This window comes from Pleurodeles waltl, chromosome 12 (assembly GCF_031143425.1).
Source record: "Pleurodeles waltl isolate 20211129_DDA chromosome 12, aPleWal1.hap1.20221129, whole genome shotgun sequence".
NCBI classification, from domain to species: domain Eukaryota; kingdom Metazoa; phylum Chordata; class Amphibia; order Caudata; family Salamandridae; genus Pleurodeles; species Pleurodeles waltl.
This window is the reverse complement of record NC_090451.1, coordinates 350,200,932-350,219,149: the sequence shown is the minus strand read 5'-3', so window position 1 is coordinate 350,219,149 and position 18,218 is coordinate 350,200,932. Positions and strand designations below refer to the sequence as shown.

Genomic DNA, 18,218 nt, shown 5'->3' with positions numbered 1-18,218 from the left:
CCAGCTGTTCGGGTAGGTGGCAGAAGTGAAGGAGAGGTTGATGATCTTGCGGAGTTTGGGGGCGATGGTGGCGTTGGCTGAGTTGAAAACATGATGGGGGCAGGGGTCCGTGGGGGAGCCTGAGTGGATGGTGTTCATGGTTGCTATGGTTTCTGCCTCTTCCACGTGGGTCCAGGCGGTGAGGCGGCAGTCGCGGGAGGAGACGTCGGGGGTGGGGTCTGGCGGTGGACCGGTGATGAAGCTGTCGTGGATGGTGGTGATTTTCTGGTGGAAGAAGGTGGAGAGGTCGTCGCAGAGTTTCTGGGAGGGCGGGATGTCGTTGGAGTTGGCTTTCGGATTGGAGAGTTCCTTCACGATGCCGAAGAGTTCTTTGCAGTCGTGGGCGTTGTTGTTGATACGTTCGGTGAAGTGGGCGCGCTTGGCGGTGCGGATCCGTTGGTGGTGTTCGCGGTTGGCGTTTTTGAGGGCGGCGAGGTTGTCGGGTGTGCATTCTTGGATCCATTTTTTTTTTAGCTTCTGGCAGTTGCTTTTGGAGGTGGTGAGATCGTCTGTGAACCAGGCTGGTTTTTTCTTTCCTTGGATGGTGGTGGGTTTCTTGAGAGGGGCAAGGGTGTTGGCGCAGTCGAGGATCCATTGATGGAGGTTGTTGGCGGCTGTGCTTGGGTCGATTGCGTCGGGTGGAAGGTTGTTGATGAGGGTGCTGGTCAGTTGTTCTTGGGTGACTTTGCCCCAGCGGCGGTGGGGAGGAAGCTGGATGCGGTGTTGCTCTGTGGTTTTCTTATAGGTGAAATGGACACAGTGATGGTCAGTCCAGTGGAGTTCGGAGGTGTGGCTGAAGGAAATGTGGTTGCTGGAGGTGAAGAGGGGGTCAAGGGTGTGACCGGCGATGTGGGTAGGTGTGTTGACTAGCTGGCGGAGACCGAGGTTGAGGAGGTTGGAGGTCAGTGACGCGGTGTTGACGTCGTTGGCATTTTCCAGATGGTAGTTCAGATCTCCCAGGAGGAAGTAATCCGGGGAAGCGAGGGCGTGGGTGCTTGCAAGGTCGGCGATGGTGTCGTTGAAGGGGGCTCTTGGTCCTGGAGGGCGGTAAATGAGGGTTCCTCTGAGGGTCGTGTTGGGGTCCGTGTGGATCTGGAAGTGGAGGTGTTCGGCTGTCCTGAGGGTGTCGTCCGAGTGGGTGTGGATTTTGAGGGTAGCTTTGTGAGCGATGGCTATTCCGCCGCCGATTCCGTTGGTTCGATCTCTTCTGGTGATTTTGTAGCCGTCCGGTATGGCGATGGCGATGTCCGGAGACGAGGAGTCGTTCCACCAGGTTTCGGTCAGGAAAGCCACGTCAGGAGCAGTGGTGTCGAGCAAATCCCAGAGCTCGATGGCGTGTTTTCGTGCGGAGCGGGTGTTGATGAGGATGCAGTTCAGGTGGTTGGGGTTGGATGTTTTCGTAGTTGGATTGGTCGTTCTGATGCAGGAGAAGTTGCAGGTACGGCAGGAAAAAGGTCCTTTAGTGTGCTTCGGGGATGCCCGGTAGCATTCAGTGGAGGGGCCGGGGTTGAAGGCGCGGAGTTCGTTGATCGAGTAGCGGATGCGGGGGGCGCGAGGGCCAGGGGGTGTGGCGCTGGGCGCGGTCCAGGCGCGGATGGGCGCAGTCGGGCTTGCCTCTGGCGCGCCTCCGGCGCGCCAACGGCGCGCCCGCTGCGCGCGGACGCGCAGCGCCTGCCATTAAGAAGGGAGGGGGGAGGGAGGAGCAGCTGGGAGGCGGGAGGGAGCGGCAAATGGGGGCCCGAGGGGGGCGGGGCCGCAGGGAGGCAGCGGCAGGGAACGGGGAGCGCACAAGGGGCAAAACACTGAAAACGAGCAAAATACAAGCAGTTACAATAAGAAAAGCACACAATCAGAAAAACAATAATGGCACAATATACGATCGGGGAGACAGCAATCAGGGGGGCACAAAGGGGGCAGAAGCGCCGGCGGCGAGGCGCTGGAAAAAGCGAAAAAAACGAAAAACACTTACGGGACGGCGGAAAGCGGCACACGGGTCAAGTGAAGCTAGTCAGAGCCCACTAGACCCCAGGGATGAGGCGCAGGAGGATGCCTGCGGGTGGAGGAGGGCCTCGAACACGCAAACAGCAGCGTGGTCAGGGGACAGAGGCAGGAGGCAGCAGGTTGGTGCTGCGGTCGTGGGGGGCGAGCTCAGGACCTGAAACAGGTCAGAGGTCGCTCACTCGCGACGCGCAGCGCCAGCCATTAAGAAGGGAGGGGGGAGGGAGGAGCAGCTGGGAGGCGGGAGGGAGCGGCAAATGGGGGCGCGAGGGGGGCGGGGCCGCAGGGAGGCAGCGGCAGGGAACGGGGAGCGCACAAGGGGCAAAACACTGAAAACTAGCAAAATACAAGCAGTTACAATAAGAAAAGCACACAATCAGAAAAACAATAATGGCACAATATACGATCGGGGAGACAGCAATCAGGGGGGCACAAAGGGGGCAGAAGCGCCGGCGGCGAGGCGCTGGAAAAAGCGAAAAAAACGAAAAACACTTACGGGACGGCGGAAAGCGGCACACGGGTCAAGTGAAGCTAGTCAGAGCCCACTAGACCCCAGGGATGAGGCGCAGGAGGATGCCTGCAGGTGGAGGAGGGCCTCGAACACGCAAACAGCAGCGTGGTCAGGGGACAGAGGCAGGAGGCAGCAGGTTGGTGCTGCGGTCGTGGGGGGCGAGCTCAGGACCTGAAACAGGTCAGAGGTCTCTCACTCGCGACGCGCAGCGCCAGCCATTAAGAAGGGAGGGGGGAGGGAGGAGCAGCTGGGAGGCGGGAGGGAGCGACAAATGGGGGCGCGAGGGGGGCGGGGCCGCAGGGAGGCAGCGGCAGGGAACGGGGAGCGCACAAGGGGCAAAACACTGAAAACGAGCAAAATACAAGCAGTTACAATAAGAAAAGCACACAATCAGAAAAACAATAATGGCACAATATACGATCGGGGAGACAGCAATCAGGGGGGCACAAAGGGGGCAGAAGCGCCGGCGGCGAGGCGCTGGAAAAAGCGAAAAAAACGAAAAACACTTACGGGACGGCGGAAAGCGGCACACGGGTCAAGTGAAGCTAGTCAGAGCCCACTAGACCCCAGGGATGAGGCGCAGGAGGATGCCTGCGGGTGGAGGAGGGCCTCGAACACGCAAACAGCAGCGTGGTCAGGGGACAGAGGCAGGAGGCAGCAGGTTGGTGCTGCGGTCGTGGGGGGCGAGCTCAGGACCTGAAACAGGTCAGAGGTCGCTCACTCGCGACGCGCAGCGCCAGCCATTAAGAAGGGAGGGGGGAGGGAGGAGCAGCTGGGAGGCGGGAGGGAGCGGCAAATGGGGGCGCGAGGGGGGCGGGCCGCAGGGAGGCAGCGGCAGGGAACGGGGAGCGCACAAGGGGCAAAACACTGAAAACAAGCAAAATACAAGCAGTTACAATAAGAAAAGCACACAATCAGAAAAACAATAATGGCACAATATACGATCGGGGAGACAGCAATCAGGGGGGCACAAAGGGGGCAGAAGCGCCGGCGGCGAGGCGCTGGAAAAAGCGAAAAAAACGAAAAACACTTACGGGACGGCGGAAAGCGGCACACGGGTCAAGTGAAGCTAGTCAGAGCCCACTAGACCCCAGGGGTGAGGCGCAGGAGGATGCCTGCGGGTGGAGGAGGGCCTCGAACACGCAAACAGCTGCGTGGTCAGGGGACAGAGGCAGGAGGCAGCAGGTTGGTGCTGCGGTCGTGGGGGGCGAGCTCAGGACCTGAAACAGGTCAGAGGTCGCTCACTCGCGACGCGCAGCGCCAGCCATTAAGAAGGGAGGGGGGAGGGAGGAGCAGCTGGGAGGCGGGAGGGAGCGGCAAATGGGGGCGCGAGGGGGGCGGGGCCGCAGGGAGGCAGCGGCAGGGAACGGGGAGCGCACAAGGGGCAAAACACTGAAAACGAGCAAAATACAAGCAGTTACAATAAGAAAAGCACACAATCAGAAAAACAATAATGGCACAATATACGATCGGGGAGACAGCAATCAGGGGGGCACAAAGGGGGCAGAAGCGCCGGCGGCGAGGCGCTGGAAAAAGCGAAAAAAACTTACGGGACGGCGGAAAGCGGCACACGGGTCAAGTGAAGCTAGTCAGAGCCCACTAGACCCCAGGGATGAGGCGCAGGAGGATGCCTGCAGGTGGAGGAGGGCCTCGAACACGCAAACAGCAGCGTGGTCAGGGGACAGAGGCAGGAGGCAGCAGGTTGGTGCTGCGGTCGTGGGGGGCGAGCTCAGGACCTGAAACAGGTCAGAGGTCGCTCACTCGCGACGCGCAGCGCCAGCCATTAAGAAGGGAGGGGGGAGGGAGGAGCAGCTGGGAGGCGGGAGGGAGCGACAAATGGGGGCGCGAGGGGGGCGGGGCCGCAGGGAGGCAGCGGCAGGGAACGGGGAGCGCACAAGGGGCAAAACACTGAAAACGAGCAAAATACAAGCAGTTACAATAAGAAAAGCACACAATCAGAAAAACAATAATGGCACAATATACGATCGGGGAGACAGCAATCAGGGGGGCACAAAGGGGGCAGAAGCGCCGGCGGCGAGGCGCTGGAAAAAGCGAAAAAAACGAAAAACACTTACGGGACGGCGGAAAGCGGCACACGGGTCAAGTGAAGCTAGTCAGAGCCCACTAGACCCCAGGGATGAGGCGCAGGAGGATGCCTGCGGGTGGAGGAGGGCCTCGAACACGCAAACAGCAGCGTGGTCAGGGGACAGAGGCAGGAGGCAGCAGGTTGGTGCTGCGGTCGTGGGGGGCGAGCTCAGGACCTGAAACAGGTCAGAGGTCGCTCACTCGCGACGCGCAGCGCCAGCCATTAAGAAGGGAGGGGGGAGGGAGGAGCAGCTGGGAGGCGGGAGGGAGCGGCAAATGGGGGCGCGAGGGGGGCGGGGCCGCAGGGAGGCAGCGGCAGGGAACGGGGAGCGCACAAGGGGCAAAACACTGAAAACGAGCAAAATACAAGCAGTTACAATAAGAAAAGCACACAATCAGAAAAACAATAATGGCACAATATACGATCGGGGAGACAGCAATCAGGGGGGCACAAAGGGGGCAGAAGCGCCGGCGGCGAGGCGCTGGAAAAAGCGAAAAAAACGAAAAACACTTACGGGACGGCGGAAAGCGGCACACGGGTCAAGTGAAGCTAGTCAGAGCCCACTAGACCCCAGGGATGAGGCGCAGGAGGATGCCTGCGGGTGGAGGAGGGCCTCGAACACGCAAACAGCAGCGTGGTCAGGGGACAGAGGCAGGAGGCAGCAGGTTGGTGCTGCGGTCGTGGGGGGCGAGCTCAGGACCTGAAACAGGTCAGAGGTCGCTCACTCGCGACGCGCAGCGCCAGCCATTAAGAAGGGAGGGGGGAGGGAGAAGCAGCTGGGAGGCGGGAGGGAGCGGCAAATGGGGGCGCGAGGGGGGCCGCAGGGAGGCAGCGGCAGGGAACGGGGAGCGCACAAGGGGCAAAACACTGAAAACAAGCAAAATACAAGCAGTTACAATAAGAAAAGCACACAATCAGAAAAACAATAATGGCACAATATACGATCGGGGAGACAGCAATCAGGGGGGCACAAAGGGGGCAGAAGCGCCGGCGGCGAGGCGCTGGAAAAAGCGAAAAAAACGAAAAACACTTACGGGACGGCGGAAAGCGGCACACGGGTCAAGTGAAGCTAGTCAGAGCCCACTAGACCACAGGGATGAGGCGCAGGAGGATGCCTGCGGGTGGAGGAGGGCCTCGAACACGCAAACAGCAGCGTGGTCAGGGGACAGAGGCAGGAGGCAGCAGGTTGGTGCTGCGGTCGTGGGGGGCGAGCTCAGGACCTGAAACAGGTCAGAGGTCGCTCACTCGCGACGCGCAGCGCCAGCCATTAAGAAGGGAGGGGGGAGGGAGGAGCAGCTGGGAGGCGGGAGGGAGCGGCAAATGGGGGCGCGAGGGGGGCGGGGCCGCAGGGAGGCAGCGGCAGGGAACGGGGAGCGCACAAGGGGCAAAACACTGAAAACGAGCAAAATACAAGCAGTTACAATAAGAAAAGCACACAATCAGAAAAACAATAATGGCACAATATACGATCGGGGAGACAGCAATCAGGGGGGCACAAAGGGGGCAGAAGCGCCGGCGGCGAGGCGCTGGAAAAAGCGAAAAAAACGAAAAACACTTACGGGACGGCGGAAAGCGGCACACGGGTCAAGTGAAGCTAGTCAGAGCCCACTAGACCCCAGGGATGAGGCGCAGGAGGATGCCTGCGGGTGGAGGAGGGCCTCGAACACGCAAACAGCAGCGTGGTCAGGGGACCACATACAACTGATAGCATCAGCTTCTTGGGTCAAGGGCACTCCAGGGCATCAGTCAAGGAGGACCCCCATGAGAGTTGAAGATGACCAGTGTGTCAGACAGAGAGGAGTCCTGGGTCTCCGTCTGTGACCGATCCACTAGTGGAGCCGGGCTCACCGAGGCCCACCCTCCGCCTCCATGCGGAGGACGCCTCCTCTTAGACCTCCAACAGCACTCACGGGCCTCTCTGGCAGGCCTCAGCAGTCAAGCATCAGAACTGTCCACGAGGCCCACTGCTGATCCACTCAAGAGGCGCAATTCCAACTGCTCTGTTGCCTATTTGCATGCCTGCTGCGGTGTTTAAAAGAATAGGGTAGAAGCTCCGTAGACAACCTTCAACTTATCTGGGAAAAGGAGCACGTATCACATGTTCAGCGCACGTAGTTTCTGCTTAACTTCCTCATATGATCGTCAATGTTGAACAGCTCGAGTGTAGTCCGGCAAGATCAGAATTTTTGTATTAGAGTATCGTCTCTGTAGTTGAGGAGCCGGACCACCAAAGGCTGGGGAGGAGCCCCAGGCATGGGCATTTTTGCTAGCACTCGGTGTGCTCGTTCCACCACAAAGCAACTTAATAGCCTGTCCTCAGAGACCTAGGAGAGGAACCAGGCCTCCAGGACCTCCTCCATTTTGCCTCCTGTAATCTCCTCCGGCAAACCCACCAGGCGAAGATTGTTTCCTCGAGAACGGTTCTCAGCATCTTCGGCCCTCTCCTCCAGGCTGGCCACCGTTGAGGTAAGCTGAGAGACTCTTGTCTGGAGGGTGGTCACCGCATCCTCTGCTGTGGAAATTCTAGTCTTTGTCTCTGTCACTCTGTCAGATTCTCGCCTTAGGTCCTGACGCACCAGGGAGAGGTCCACACAGACACCATCCACCTTGGACTCTACCGCCTCCCTTGATTCCTGGATTGCCTTTAGAAGCGTCGCCATATCCGGCGGGTGGGGGGTCACTCTGCCTCTTACACCATGCCCGGCGCCGAGCCTGTGCCCATCTCCTTGGGCGCAGGTTATTGGTCTATTTTTGTCTGCGCTGCCTTTGGATGGGGGGGGCTTGTCGCGCCCCATATCCCCGGGTACGCTCAAACCCCCTGCTACTCCCCCGGGAGGAGAATGAGGTCAAGGAGCGGAGGCAATTACCCCCAGGGAGGATAACTGCATCGCCACTCAGTTTATCGGTCTCCACACACCAAGGCCGCAGCGTGACACCCCCAGGGCGGGAGTCCCCCAGCAGTTTTCACTGAGCTTACCAACTAACACTCACCTGGCTTTGGCAGGATAATAGTCTGCGGACCTGCATGAAGTGCGCCAAAGGCGTATCTGTCAGGCCTCCAAGGATGTGTCTGGCCACGTTGTGTCCCTTCGAAGATTAGTCCTGGCCAGCCGCAAGTGTGGCTTCAATTCTTATGTGCAGGTGACCAAGGTAGCATTTGCAGACCCCAGGGAGATGAGCAGCAGGCCGGCCAAACAACTGCTCCCAAGGGCAGGAGGCTTCCGTCACAACCAGAGCCAGCCAGGCCACGGCCCTACATTGTCCCTGCAGCCGCCGCCATGTTGCTTCAATCAATCTGGCTGCCCCAGCACACTGAGTCTTTAGCGCAACTCTGTTCGTAGTCTTTATTCAGGGGGGAAGGGGGTGACCAGGAAGCCCACAAGCCCGCACTCCGGGGTCCCGGGCCTCGAGTGCAAGGCCGAGTCCTGCTCCACACTCGGTGACCCCTGATCCCCACTCTGTCTCCCCCCTTGGGCAATGCCACCTCGTGGCCCAAAGCAGGTCTCACTTTGCCGCAGTCCAGGGCCTCAGCGCAGCTTCTGTCCTAGGTTGCCCCGATCACCAGGGTGGCCGCGCTGTGCGTTCCCGCGAACCAGCCGCAGTGGCTGGGGGCATCTCGCGGCAACTGCTGGGGCCGCACTGCTACCTCCTCAGCCGCCTGCCAAGTGGGAGGCCCATCTCTGCTCTGCGCTTTCTCCCGGGCCCTGGCTGCCCTCTCCTCCGCCCGACCTGACAATGCCAGGGACGCAGTCACCTCCTACCTGGCAGCAGCGCCGTCCCACGCTGCATCAGTGAAGCATCCATCACGCGCCGAGCCCAACCCTCTTCTGGGGCCACGGCCGCTCCGGTCTGTTGGACCTAGGCCCCAGAGGGCCAGCTCAGGATACGCCTCATCCACAGCTCCCCGGCGGTCCTCTCTTGCTCTGCTGATGGCCTCAGTGGGCTCCCCCCATCGTTGGGACGCTCCCCTACTCGTGTGGGCTGGTAAGGATGGTCCTCTGTCAGGCAGGATCGGAGGAGCGGGACCTCCTTCAGAATGCAGCCGCCATGATGGCTCTGCCAAACTTGTTTTATGTCATTGAAGGAGGCATGCACTGGCCATACACTACCACATTTGTCCCATGTCTTCGAAGGAAGCTTGCACTGACTGGCCCTGCAGTACCACACTTGTTTCATGTCTTTGAAGCAAGCTTCCACTGGCCCTGAGCTGCCACATTTGTTCCACATCTTTGGAGGAGGCTTGCACCGGCCCTGAAGTGCCAAACTTGTTTTATGTCTGAGTGAAGCTTCCAGTGGCCCTGCATTACCACACTTACTTCATGTATTTCAGGGAAGACTGTGATGCTCTTGACCAGTGCTATATGTCTTATGTGCGTGAGCCAAGGCCTCTGTGCTCTCCTGCACCCTGTGGTCTATCTGTTTCTGTGTGTTTTAGGTCTGACTAAAATACTCTTTTAGCTGTCTTGCCTGCCTCTTGTTTTCTAAAAATTTATACATAATCTCGCTTAGAGAAAAGGGCTTTGGGTAAGTCCGCTTCATTCAGTCATCATATTGTCATTCACATATCGGTTCACCCCATCAGACCAGCATACATACAATTGGCTCAGCCCTCTTCTGCCAATGGCTTTATTCCCAATGTTTGGCTCTGCCTAGTAGATAGCTGCTGATCTTTAGGATCTGAGGTAGTCTGATTAACAGTATTTTGCCTACTGACTCTTTGTTACTCTGCATCCAGAGGAGTCTGACGTCAGGAGATTAGTTTACCTCTCCCAGCAGCTCATTTGCAACTTCAGGGTAGTGCTAATTGAGTAATGAGAGTACCAGTAGCTCCTCTGCCATTACTACTGGATCATAGCTTTGCAAAGCAGAGTGCAAGGCATCGCAGCAGCAAGCTTCAAACCCCTACACAATCATATTTATTTGTTTATTTATGGAAAGCTTTATATAGCCTGTAAATGTCTCTAGGGTAACAGAGAGCTGTACATTACAAAGGAGTGATCATTTGCGAAAAAGGGTTTACAAATATTCAGTTAAAGGTATTTCTCAAGCATTTTATAAATGTCTGTCAAGTCTGCTGTACTGTGTCACCTTTTCCTGTGTCACACTTGATTGTTGTGTGGGTTTTGTGATATGACAGATTTTGAGTAATGTATGGTTTGCTATGCATGTAAATGGATCAGTCTATGTGTTACCTCTATGCTATCTTTGGGTAGCAGGTTGCCTGGGAGTTCCTAGTAGTTGTTTGTTGGGTTGTGAACTTCATGGTACATAGGTGATGTTTTTATTTCTCCTTGTTGTGTAGCTTCTGGCTTGATATTATGTTTTGAGTATCTTGCGGGTTCAGTGACTTGTGTTCGTTATTTTGCTATTTCCGCATGTATTCTAATGTATTTTCTAGTGATAAGACCTTTATACTCTTTCTGAAATCAGCTGTTGATGTATTTGTACGAATTTGCAGGGAGATGGAGTTCCATATTCTCAGTGTGTTTCCTGTGAGTGAGCATGCATAAGAGCTTTCCTTTTTAAATCATGTGTGTGTGTGGTTTCTTCTTGATCTTGTCAGTTGATTTGATAGATATTTCGGGCTATCTCAATGAAGAGCCTTGTGTGGCCTTTTCACCTTCAGGGGCCAGGCCTTTTTTTGGTATTTAGGGCAGTTCGCGCTAAAGCCCTCATAACCTTTTGTCCACATAAACTACCCATACCAAATGTGCTTATTTTTTTCCCAACACCCTAGGGATTCTAGAGGTACCCAGAGTTTGTGGGTTCCCATGGAGGAGACCAAGACATTAGCCAAAATACAGCGAAAATTGTGTTTTTTTGGCAAAAAAATTGAAAAAAGTGCTGCAGAAGAAAGAATGTGGTTTTTTCCCTGAAAATGGCATCAACAAAAGGTTTGCTGTGCTACAATCACAATTTTCCCAGTTTTCAGGAACAGGCAGACTTGAATCAGAAAACCACATTTATTAACACAATTTTGGCATTTTACTAGGACATACCCCATTTTTACTACTTTTTGTGCTTTAGCCTCCTTCCAGTTAGTGACAGAAATGGGTGTGAAAGCCATGCTGGATCCCAGACAGCTAAACATTTCTGAAAAGTAGACAAAACTCTGAATCCAGCAAGAGGTCATTTGTGTAGATGCTACAAGGTTTTCCTACTGTAAATAACATCTGAAATAAAAATAAATATTAAAATTGAGGTAAAAAAACAGCCATTTCTCTCCATGTTTTACTCTGTAACTTTTTCCTGCAATGTCAGATTTTCAAAAGCAATATACTGTTACGTCTGCTGGACTCCTCTGGTTGCGGGGATATATAGGGCTTGTAGGTTAATCAAGAACCCTAGGTACTCAGAGCCAATAAAGGACCTGCACCTTGCTGTGGGGTTTCACTGTATACCCGGGTATACAGCAATTCATTTGGTGAAATATAAAGAGTGAAAAATAGGTATTAAGGAAACCTTTGTATTTCCAAAATGGGCACAGGATAATCTGTTGAGAAGCAGTGGTTATTTACACATCTGTGAATTCCAGGGTCCCCATACTAGCATGTGAATTACAGGTAATTTCTCAAATAGTCATCTTTTTTTACACACTGTCTTACATTTGTAAGGTAAGAATGTAGAGAAATACAAGGGGCAATAACACTTGTTCTTCTATTCTGTATTCCCCCAAGTCTCCTGATAAAAATGGTACCTCACTTGCGTGGGTAGGCCTAATGCCCGCGGTAGGAAACGCAACATGGACACATCACATTTTTACATTGAAATCTGACGTGTTTTTTTGGAAAGTACCTAGCTGTGGATTTTGGCCTCTAGCTCAGCCGGCACCTAGGGAAACCTACCAAACCTGTGCATTTTTCAAAACTAGAAACCTAGGGGAATCCAGGATGGGGTGACTTGTGGCGCTCTCACCAGGTTCTGTTACTCAGAATCCTTTGCAAACCTCAAAATTTGGCAAAAAAACACTTTTACCTCACATTTCAGTGATAGAAAGTCATGGAATGTAAGAGGAGCCACAAATTTCCTTCCACTCAGCATTCCCCCAAGTCTCTGAATAAAAATGGTACCTCACTTGTGTTGGTAGGCCTAGTGCCCAGGACAGGAAATGCTCCAAAACACAACATGGACACATTTTCCCAAAGAAAACTGATCTGTTTTTTGCAAAGTGCCTAGCTGTGGATTTTTTGCTTCTAGCTCAGCCGGCACCTAGGAAAACCTAGGAAACCTATACATTTATGGAAAGTAGACACCTAGGGGAATCCAGAATGGGGTGACTTGTGGGGCTCTCCCCAGGTTCTATTACCCAGAATCCTTTGCAAACCTCAAAATATGGCCAAAAAAACACTTGCTCCTCACATTTTGGTGATGAAAAGTTCTGGAATCTGCCTTCCTTCTACCCAGCGTTCGCCCCAGGTGTCCCGATAAAAATGGTACCTCACTTGTGTGGGTAGACCCAGTGTCCGTGTTCGGAAATGCCCCAAAACACAACGTGGACACATCAAAATGATCTATTACAAAACTACCTGTATTTGAAGGGGGTGACACCTGCTTTTTGGTTCCAGGTGCGGCGGTCACCTAGGGAAACCTACTAAACCCAGAAATTTTTTTAAAACCATACACCTGGAGGATTCCAGGGAGGTGCTGCTTGCCTGGATCCCCCAACATTTTCTTACCCAGACTCCTATGCAAACCTCAACTATAGCTTAAAAAAAAAAAAAAAAATCCACATTTTCTTTGTCGGATCACCATGCTGGTACAAATTGCCTACCTCCCAATGCTCCCTTCGGTCTGCCGAAAAAAATGATACCTCACTTTTGTGGGTGGCCCAGGTGCCTGCAACAGGAAAAGGCCAAAGACGTGGAGAGATTGAGGGGATAGCACAGCGAGTTTATAAGCACAATTTCTTTTTAATACATTTTTAGGCTGACTCTGCTTTGAGAGCCCACACAAGTGAGGTATCATTTTACTTGGGAGACTGAGGGGAACGCTGGGTGGTAGGAAATTTGTGCCAGCGCGGTGATGCTACAAAGAAAAGTGAGGAAAATATGATTTTTTAAGCAAATTTTGAGGTTTGCAGAGAGTATGGGTAAGAATATTTTGGGGGATCCATGCAAGCCACACCTCCGTGCACTCCACCGGGTGTCTAGTTTAAAAAAATGTCTGGTTTTGGTAGGTTTCCTTAGATGACCACCACACCCGGGACCAATAACGCAGGTGCACCCCCCCTGCAAAAACAGGTAGTTTTGTAATAGATCATTTTGATGTGTCGACGTCCTTCTGTGATATTCCAAACACTAAAATTGTGAAAAGAAATGCACTTAGGTTATGTTAAAAAGACACCTCACCCACCAACCACGTTAGTGGCATGCTTCATCATCGGGGTCCCACCAGAGACACCTAGCGTGTCACGGGTGTGCTTCGACGCCTGATTACAGCAGGGCAGGTTTTTTCATTTTTACCACACATACTGGTTGGATTTAGCAGGAGGGTGAGTGATGGTTCAGTAGATCAAATTTTATAAAAAAGAGATTTCACAAAAATGAAATGCACTGTTAATAACTGAAGGGCCAAAAAACTGAACCAATGACTCACAGCTCGTGTGCTGTACAGCCGGGACAAGGCACCAACCGATTTACAGTCCATTCACACCCCTTTCAAACATGACATACACAAGACCATTCATGCCGCCAGCCACGGGCCCAGGACATTACAACACTCACATCAACAGACAGTGCTATTCACGAACCCATCACTTTCATACGTCCACATGCCTGACACAGCAGTCACACCAGCTGATGGGAGTGTGTGGACTGGTGTGGACCAAGCGCCACTCCACGCACACCACCAGCCAAGCGCCACTCCACGCACACCGCCAGCCAAGCGCCACTCAAAGCACACCGCCAGCCAAGCGGCACTCCACCCACACCGCCAGCCAAGCGCCACTCCATGCACACCGCCGTCACTTTTTTTTTTAAACAGCAAAGAAACCACTAATTAGAAATAAGTACAAAACTACAAACACAAAAGTTCTAACTAAATACATGACAGTAATGCCAACCATGAAACTGAACATATGGAAATATAAAGCAGGCAGTTTACGCTCTTGGTAGTTCCCAGTAATTGTTTTGAGTCTGGTAACTCCTTAAACAGTCACCCATCCACAGCCCAGACTTTGAAGGACAATCGGGGCAGTACATACAAGCCTCGTTCTGGATACTTCTTTGAGCACAGACTACACATCTCTTAGCAGGAAAGTCTTTTTTGGCCGTGGGAGGAATGTGCGCAGCAAAGTGGCGATCTTTCAGTCTAGCTACATCCTCCACCACTGCTTCCCTAGGAACTCTTGCCTGTTCCAGCACAACAAGGCTCGCTAAGACAGCCTCCTGAAATTTCACCAATTTCATCCTTGACTCTGGAGAACTATTCTTGAACACAACAAAAGCATTCAAATTTGCCAAACGGAACAGGTGAACTGCTAATTTCTTATACCAAACGTAAGCCTTACGAGCAGCAGTGTAAGGTTGCAACCTCTGATCTACTCTATCAATACCACCCATGTGCATATTGTAGTCCAAAATGCACACAGGTTTGCTCACTTCGGCAACCTGACTCCAAAGAGTCACAGGGGAAGTACTCTCATCATGGATGGTACTTAGCATGTAGACATCCCTCCTGTCTGCAAATTTCAGAGCTAGCAGCTCTTCATTCTGCAAGACACTGCACTATCCCCCATCAAGTTATTTACAGACATGCTCCCTTGGATAACCTTTCTGATTAGAACGGATTGTGCCACAAGCAACAGTGTCCACTCTGAACAATTGCTTGAACAACTACACTCCAGTGTAGAAGTTATCTACGTACAAATGGTGACCTTTGTTAAACAGTCATCTACCAAGTTCCAACACAATTTTCTTGCTAACTCCAAAAGTGGGTGGACAACCAGCGGGGTCAATACTGGAATTCCTACCAGTGTAGACCCGGCAATTGTAAACATATCCTTTACTACTTTCAGACAGCATATACAATGTAATTCCATACCGTGCCCTCTTGCTATGATTGCACGGCCTAAAAACCAAACAACCCTTGAACAGGACCAAAGACTTGTCCACAGCTATTGCTTTGCCTGAGACATAGACTTCTGAAAACCGATCTACAAAATGATCAAGGACAGGTCTAATCTTCAAAAGACGGTCAGAATCAGGGTGATCTTGTGACAAGGCTAAAGTATTATCAACAAAATGCAGCATCCGAAGAAGAAGCTCATACCGGTTACGACTCATGGTTGCAGGAAATATAGCAGTTGCCATCAAGGGACTAGTAGACAAATATGAAGACAGTGATTGCTTCCTTATCAGCCCCATCAAAAAAGCTAAACCCAAGAACTTTTTCATCTCTTCCAGATTTGTGGAAATCTACCGGCTAGCTCTAAAGTGTGGCCTACGTCTGGCAGCGTTGTCCCTCAAATACTGCTCTGCATACAAATTAGTCCGCTCATCATTCTCTTAAAAAAATACATCGTCCAGAAACAACTGAAAGAAATTGACAGCCAAAAAGTTTTCTGTATTCACTCTACTCCCCGGGAGACCAGTAAAGGAAGGCAACTCCGGCTGCTCCATGTTTGTGGCAACCCAGAGGTCAGGTCTTCCAAAGAGAAGCCTTTCAGCTGCTGGCTGATGCACTATTGGCACATCAGTGTCCTCCTCTAAAACAGGCACTTCATCAGCACTGAGAGTAGCTTCATCATCAGAAGATTCCTCTCTGACAGAAAATTCACTTCCAGAATCTTGCACTTCCTCCTCCGCCTCAGATGCAGAGTCAGTCTCATAATCATGGTCAGAAGACGACTGAAAAAGCATACCAGCAACCTGCTGAGCGGTCATCCTATGGCTTGCCATGATCCTTCTTACGAAAAATAACTGGACAAATGCACCAGCAACAACCAGCACTGTGTAACATAAGTAATAAACAAAGTGTGGCTTTATCACTAAGAGTTAGAAACTCAAAAACCATACCACTCACTTGCCTGAAAAAGCTAGACTCACCAGCAACTACTCTGCACAGCCAAAGCAATCACCAATGATATCTCACTAAAAAGAAAAAAAGAAATGAAAATTACACATAAGACAACACAAATATCATTGTGCACTAATCTAAGGACTATTTCACACACAATCCTGCATTTAGTACCACTTACAAAATGTCATTCATGCATGACAACAATAGTCATTTGGAGTAAATAGTTTTTTCTTACCTAAAACATGCAACTTTGCAAACTGCCAAAACCACAAGGAGTCACAGCAAAGGAAGCAAAAGCTTTGAACTAGAATAAAAAGAAGAAATAAAACATTATAATCACAAATGAAAATACTTTGCTAGTCGACAAATACCCTGCCACCAACATTTAGAAATTTCTCCTGGTGCCTTAGTGGCTTCTGCCCGTTTTGGGGGCAGATGGGCCTAAAAATAAATATGCTGATCTGCCCCCAAGAGGGCAGAAATGGCCTACAGTGCTGTGCCCCCTTTGGGAGGGTGACCCTCGCCCAAGGGGCCACCCCCCCACACAAAACATAGTCACACAAGATTCCTGGTGCAAAGTGGTTTCTGCCCCCCCCCCCTTGGGGGCAGATGGGTCTAAAAACAATAGTCCGATCTTCCCCTAAGGGGGGCAGAAATGTCCAACAGTGCTTTGCCCCCTTTGGGGGTTGACACTTGCCCAAGGGGCTGTCCCCCACACAAAAAAATACACACAAAAACAATCCCTGGCTCAAGTGCCTTCTGCCACCCTTGGGGGCAGATGGCCTTAAAGAAAATAGGCCGATCTGCCCCCAAGGGTTGCAGAAATGGCATAAAATATATTGCCTTCTTTGGGGGGGCAACCCTTGCCCAAGGGGCCCCCACCCACAAAAAACACATACACACACAAGATCCCTGGTGCTAAGTGGATTCTGCCTCCTTGGGGGCAGATGAGCCTAAAACAAAAATAGGCTGATCTTCCCCCAAGGGGGGCAGAACTGACCAACAGTGCTTTGCCCCCTTTGGGTGGCAACCCTTGCCCAAGGTGCTACCCACACACACAAAAAAAACACACAAAATCAATCCCTGGCTTCCAGTGGCTTCTGCCCCCCTAGGGGGAAGATCGATCTAAAAATAAGAGGTCAATCTGCCCCAAAGGGGCAGAAACAATGATAATCAAAATGCCCCCCGAAGGGGATCGGCCCTTGCCTAAATGACCGCTCCCCCGTAGTGAAATTAACAAAAAAACTAAATCCCTGGGGTCCAGTGGGCATTCCGGCTGCCCAATCACATTGCGATAGGGCAGCAGGAATGCTGAAAGAGACATTGAGGGAAAGGAAAACCCTTTCATTTCCCCCAATGCCTTTTTCATTGCAATTCCTCCCCCTCCCCCGGCCAGAGGAGAAACTCACCCTGTTCTCCCTCAATGAGTTGGAAGCAAATGGCTTCCACCGCAACAGGCACCCTCTGATGATGTCAGCGTGTGATCGCACGTTGACGTCATTAGATGGGGGGGTCGGAGGTGGAAGGGGAAGTGATTCCCCTTCCATCCCTGTCCCTTGGCTCATGGGGGGAGCGCTAGAGAGCCGATCCCAGGACATAATGGTTACATCCTTGGCACCTCAGCGCCGCACCCAAGGACATAACCGTTATATTCTTGGCGACCAATGGGTTAATAAACCTAGCTTCCAGATACTCAACCTGTGCTGCTACACCACCATCGTTCCCAACTCTGTTCTTTCCTAGTGAGCTATGTAACTGGGTGTGAGGGGTGCGCCTGTGTGAGTGCAGGATAGCTACCATATTTTCCGACTGCATTGTGAGGGGTGAGCCTGTGTGAAAGCAGGTTTAACGTTGTTTGTGAGTGCAGGGTAAGTGATCTATAGGCTGAAAGTTGTCCTGTGTGAGTGCGCTGTGAGGGTAGGAGTGCTTCACCACTGATTTTATATAGTACTGACTGAAGCACATGGCGCAGCGAGTGCTTTTTGCTGAGTTCCACTCTTGGAAACTCATACAAATTTTCTTTCATGCATAAATCTTGGTGTGTGGATAGATTGAATTGATACAGCACATACTACATTGTGTAGCTCTTAGCTCTTATGCCTCGAAACATCTTTTGAAAATTTGCCCATGAATTCAATTGCTTCGGTATGTAATGCATAGTATTTCTTAAGGGTGGGCGAGGTGAAATGATTCGGATTACTCTGTCGTGGTGCAGACAGGAATATATGCATTTCTAGTGATAAATAGACGATGTGACTTTTTAGCGCTGGGAATAGTTCATTAAAACACTTTAATTTTAAATTTAAGTTTCTCACACATACAAACTCTTTGATGCTTACTTTCGGACAAGAGGTACCTCCTTCACACGTTTTCTATGTCTACCAAAACATTTTACGCTCCCCATTGTCCTTGTCCAGCCCTCCTTAATGCAGCTTTTACTCATTGTTTGTTTTTAAGGATGTTGCGAAGGGTACTCCCGTCCACGTCTTTGGGGAAGAGCACACCGCGCCAATCTCCGAGTGCAGTGTGACTGCAGACAACAAAAGGTGACCTTTTCAATGCATT

The 18,218-nt window shown here is 51.8% G+C and overlaps 1 protein-coding gene across 1 annotated transcript in view; it reads left to right on the top strand.

Moving 5' to 3' along the window:
• WDR88 (WD repeat domain 88) overlaps nt 1–18,218 on the top strand; it is a 267,202-nt gene that overhangs the window by 94,349 nt on the left and 154,635 nt on the right. Inside the window, exon 3 of the mRNA XM_069218620.1 lies at nt 18,111–18,199. Coding sequence (XP_069074721.1) covers nt 18,111–18,199 — 89 coding nt within the window. The remainder of the gene's footprint in view (nt 1–18,110; nt 18,200–18,218) is intronic.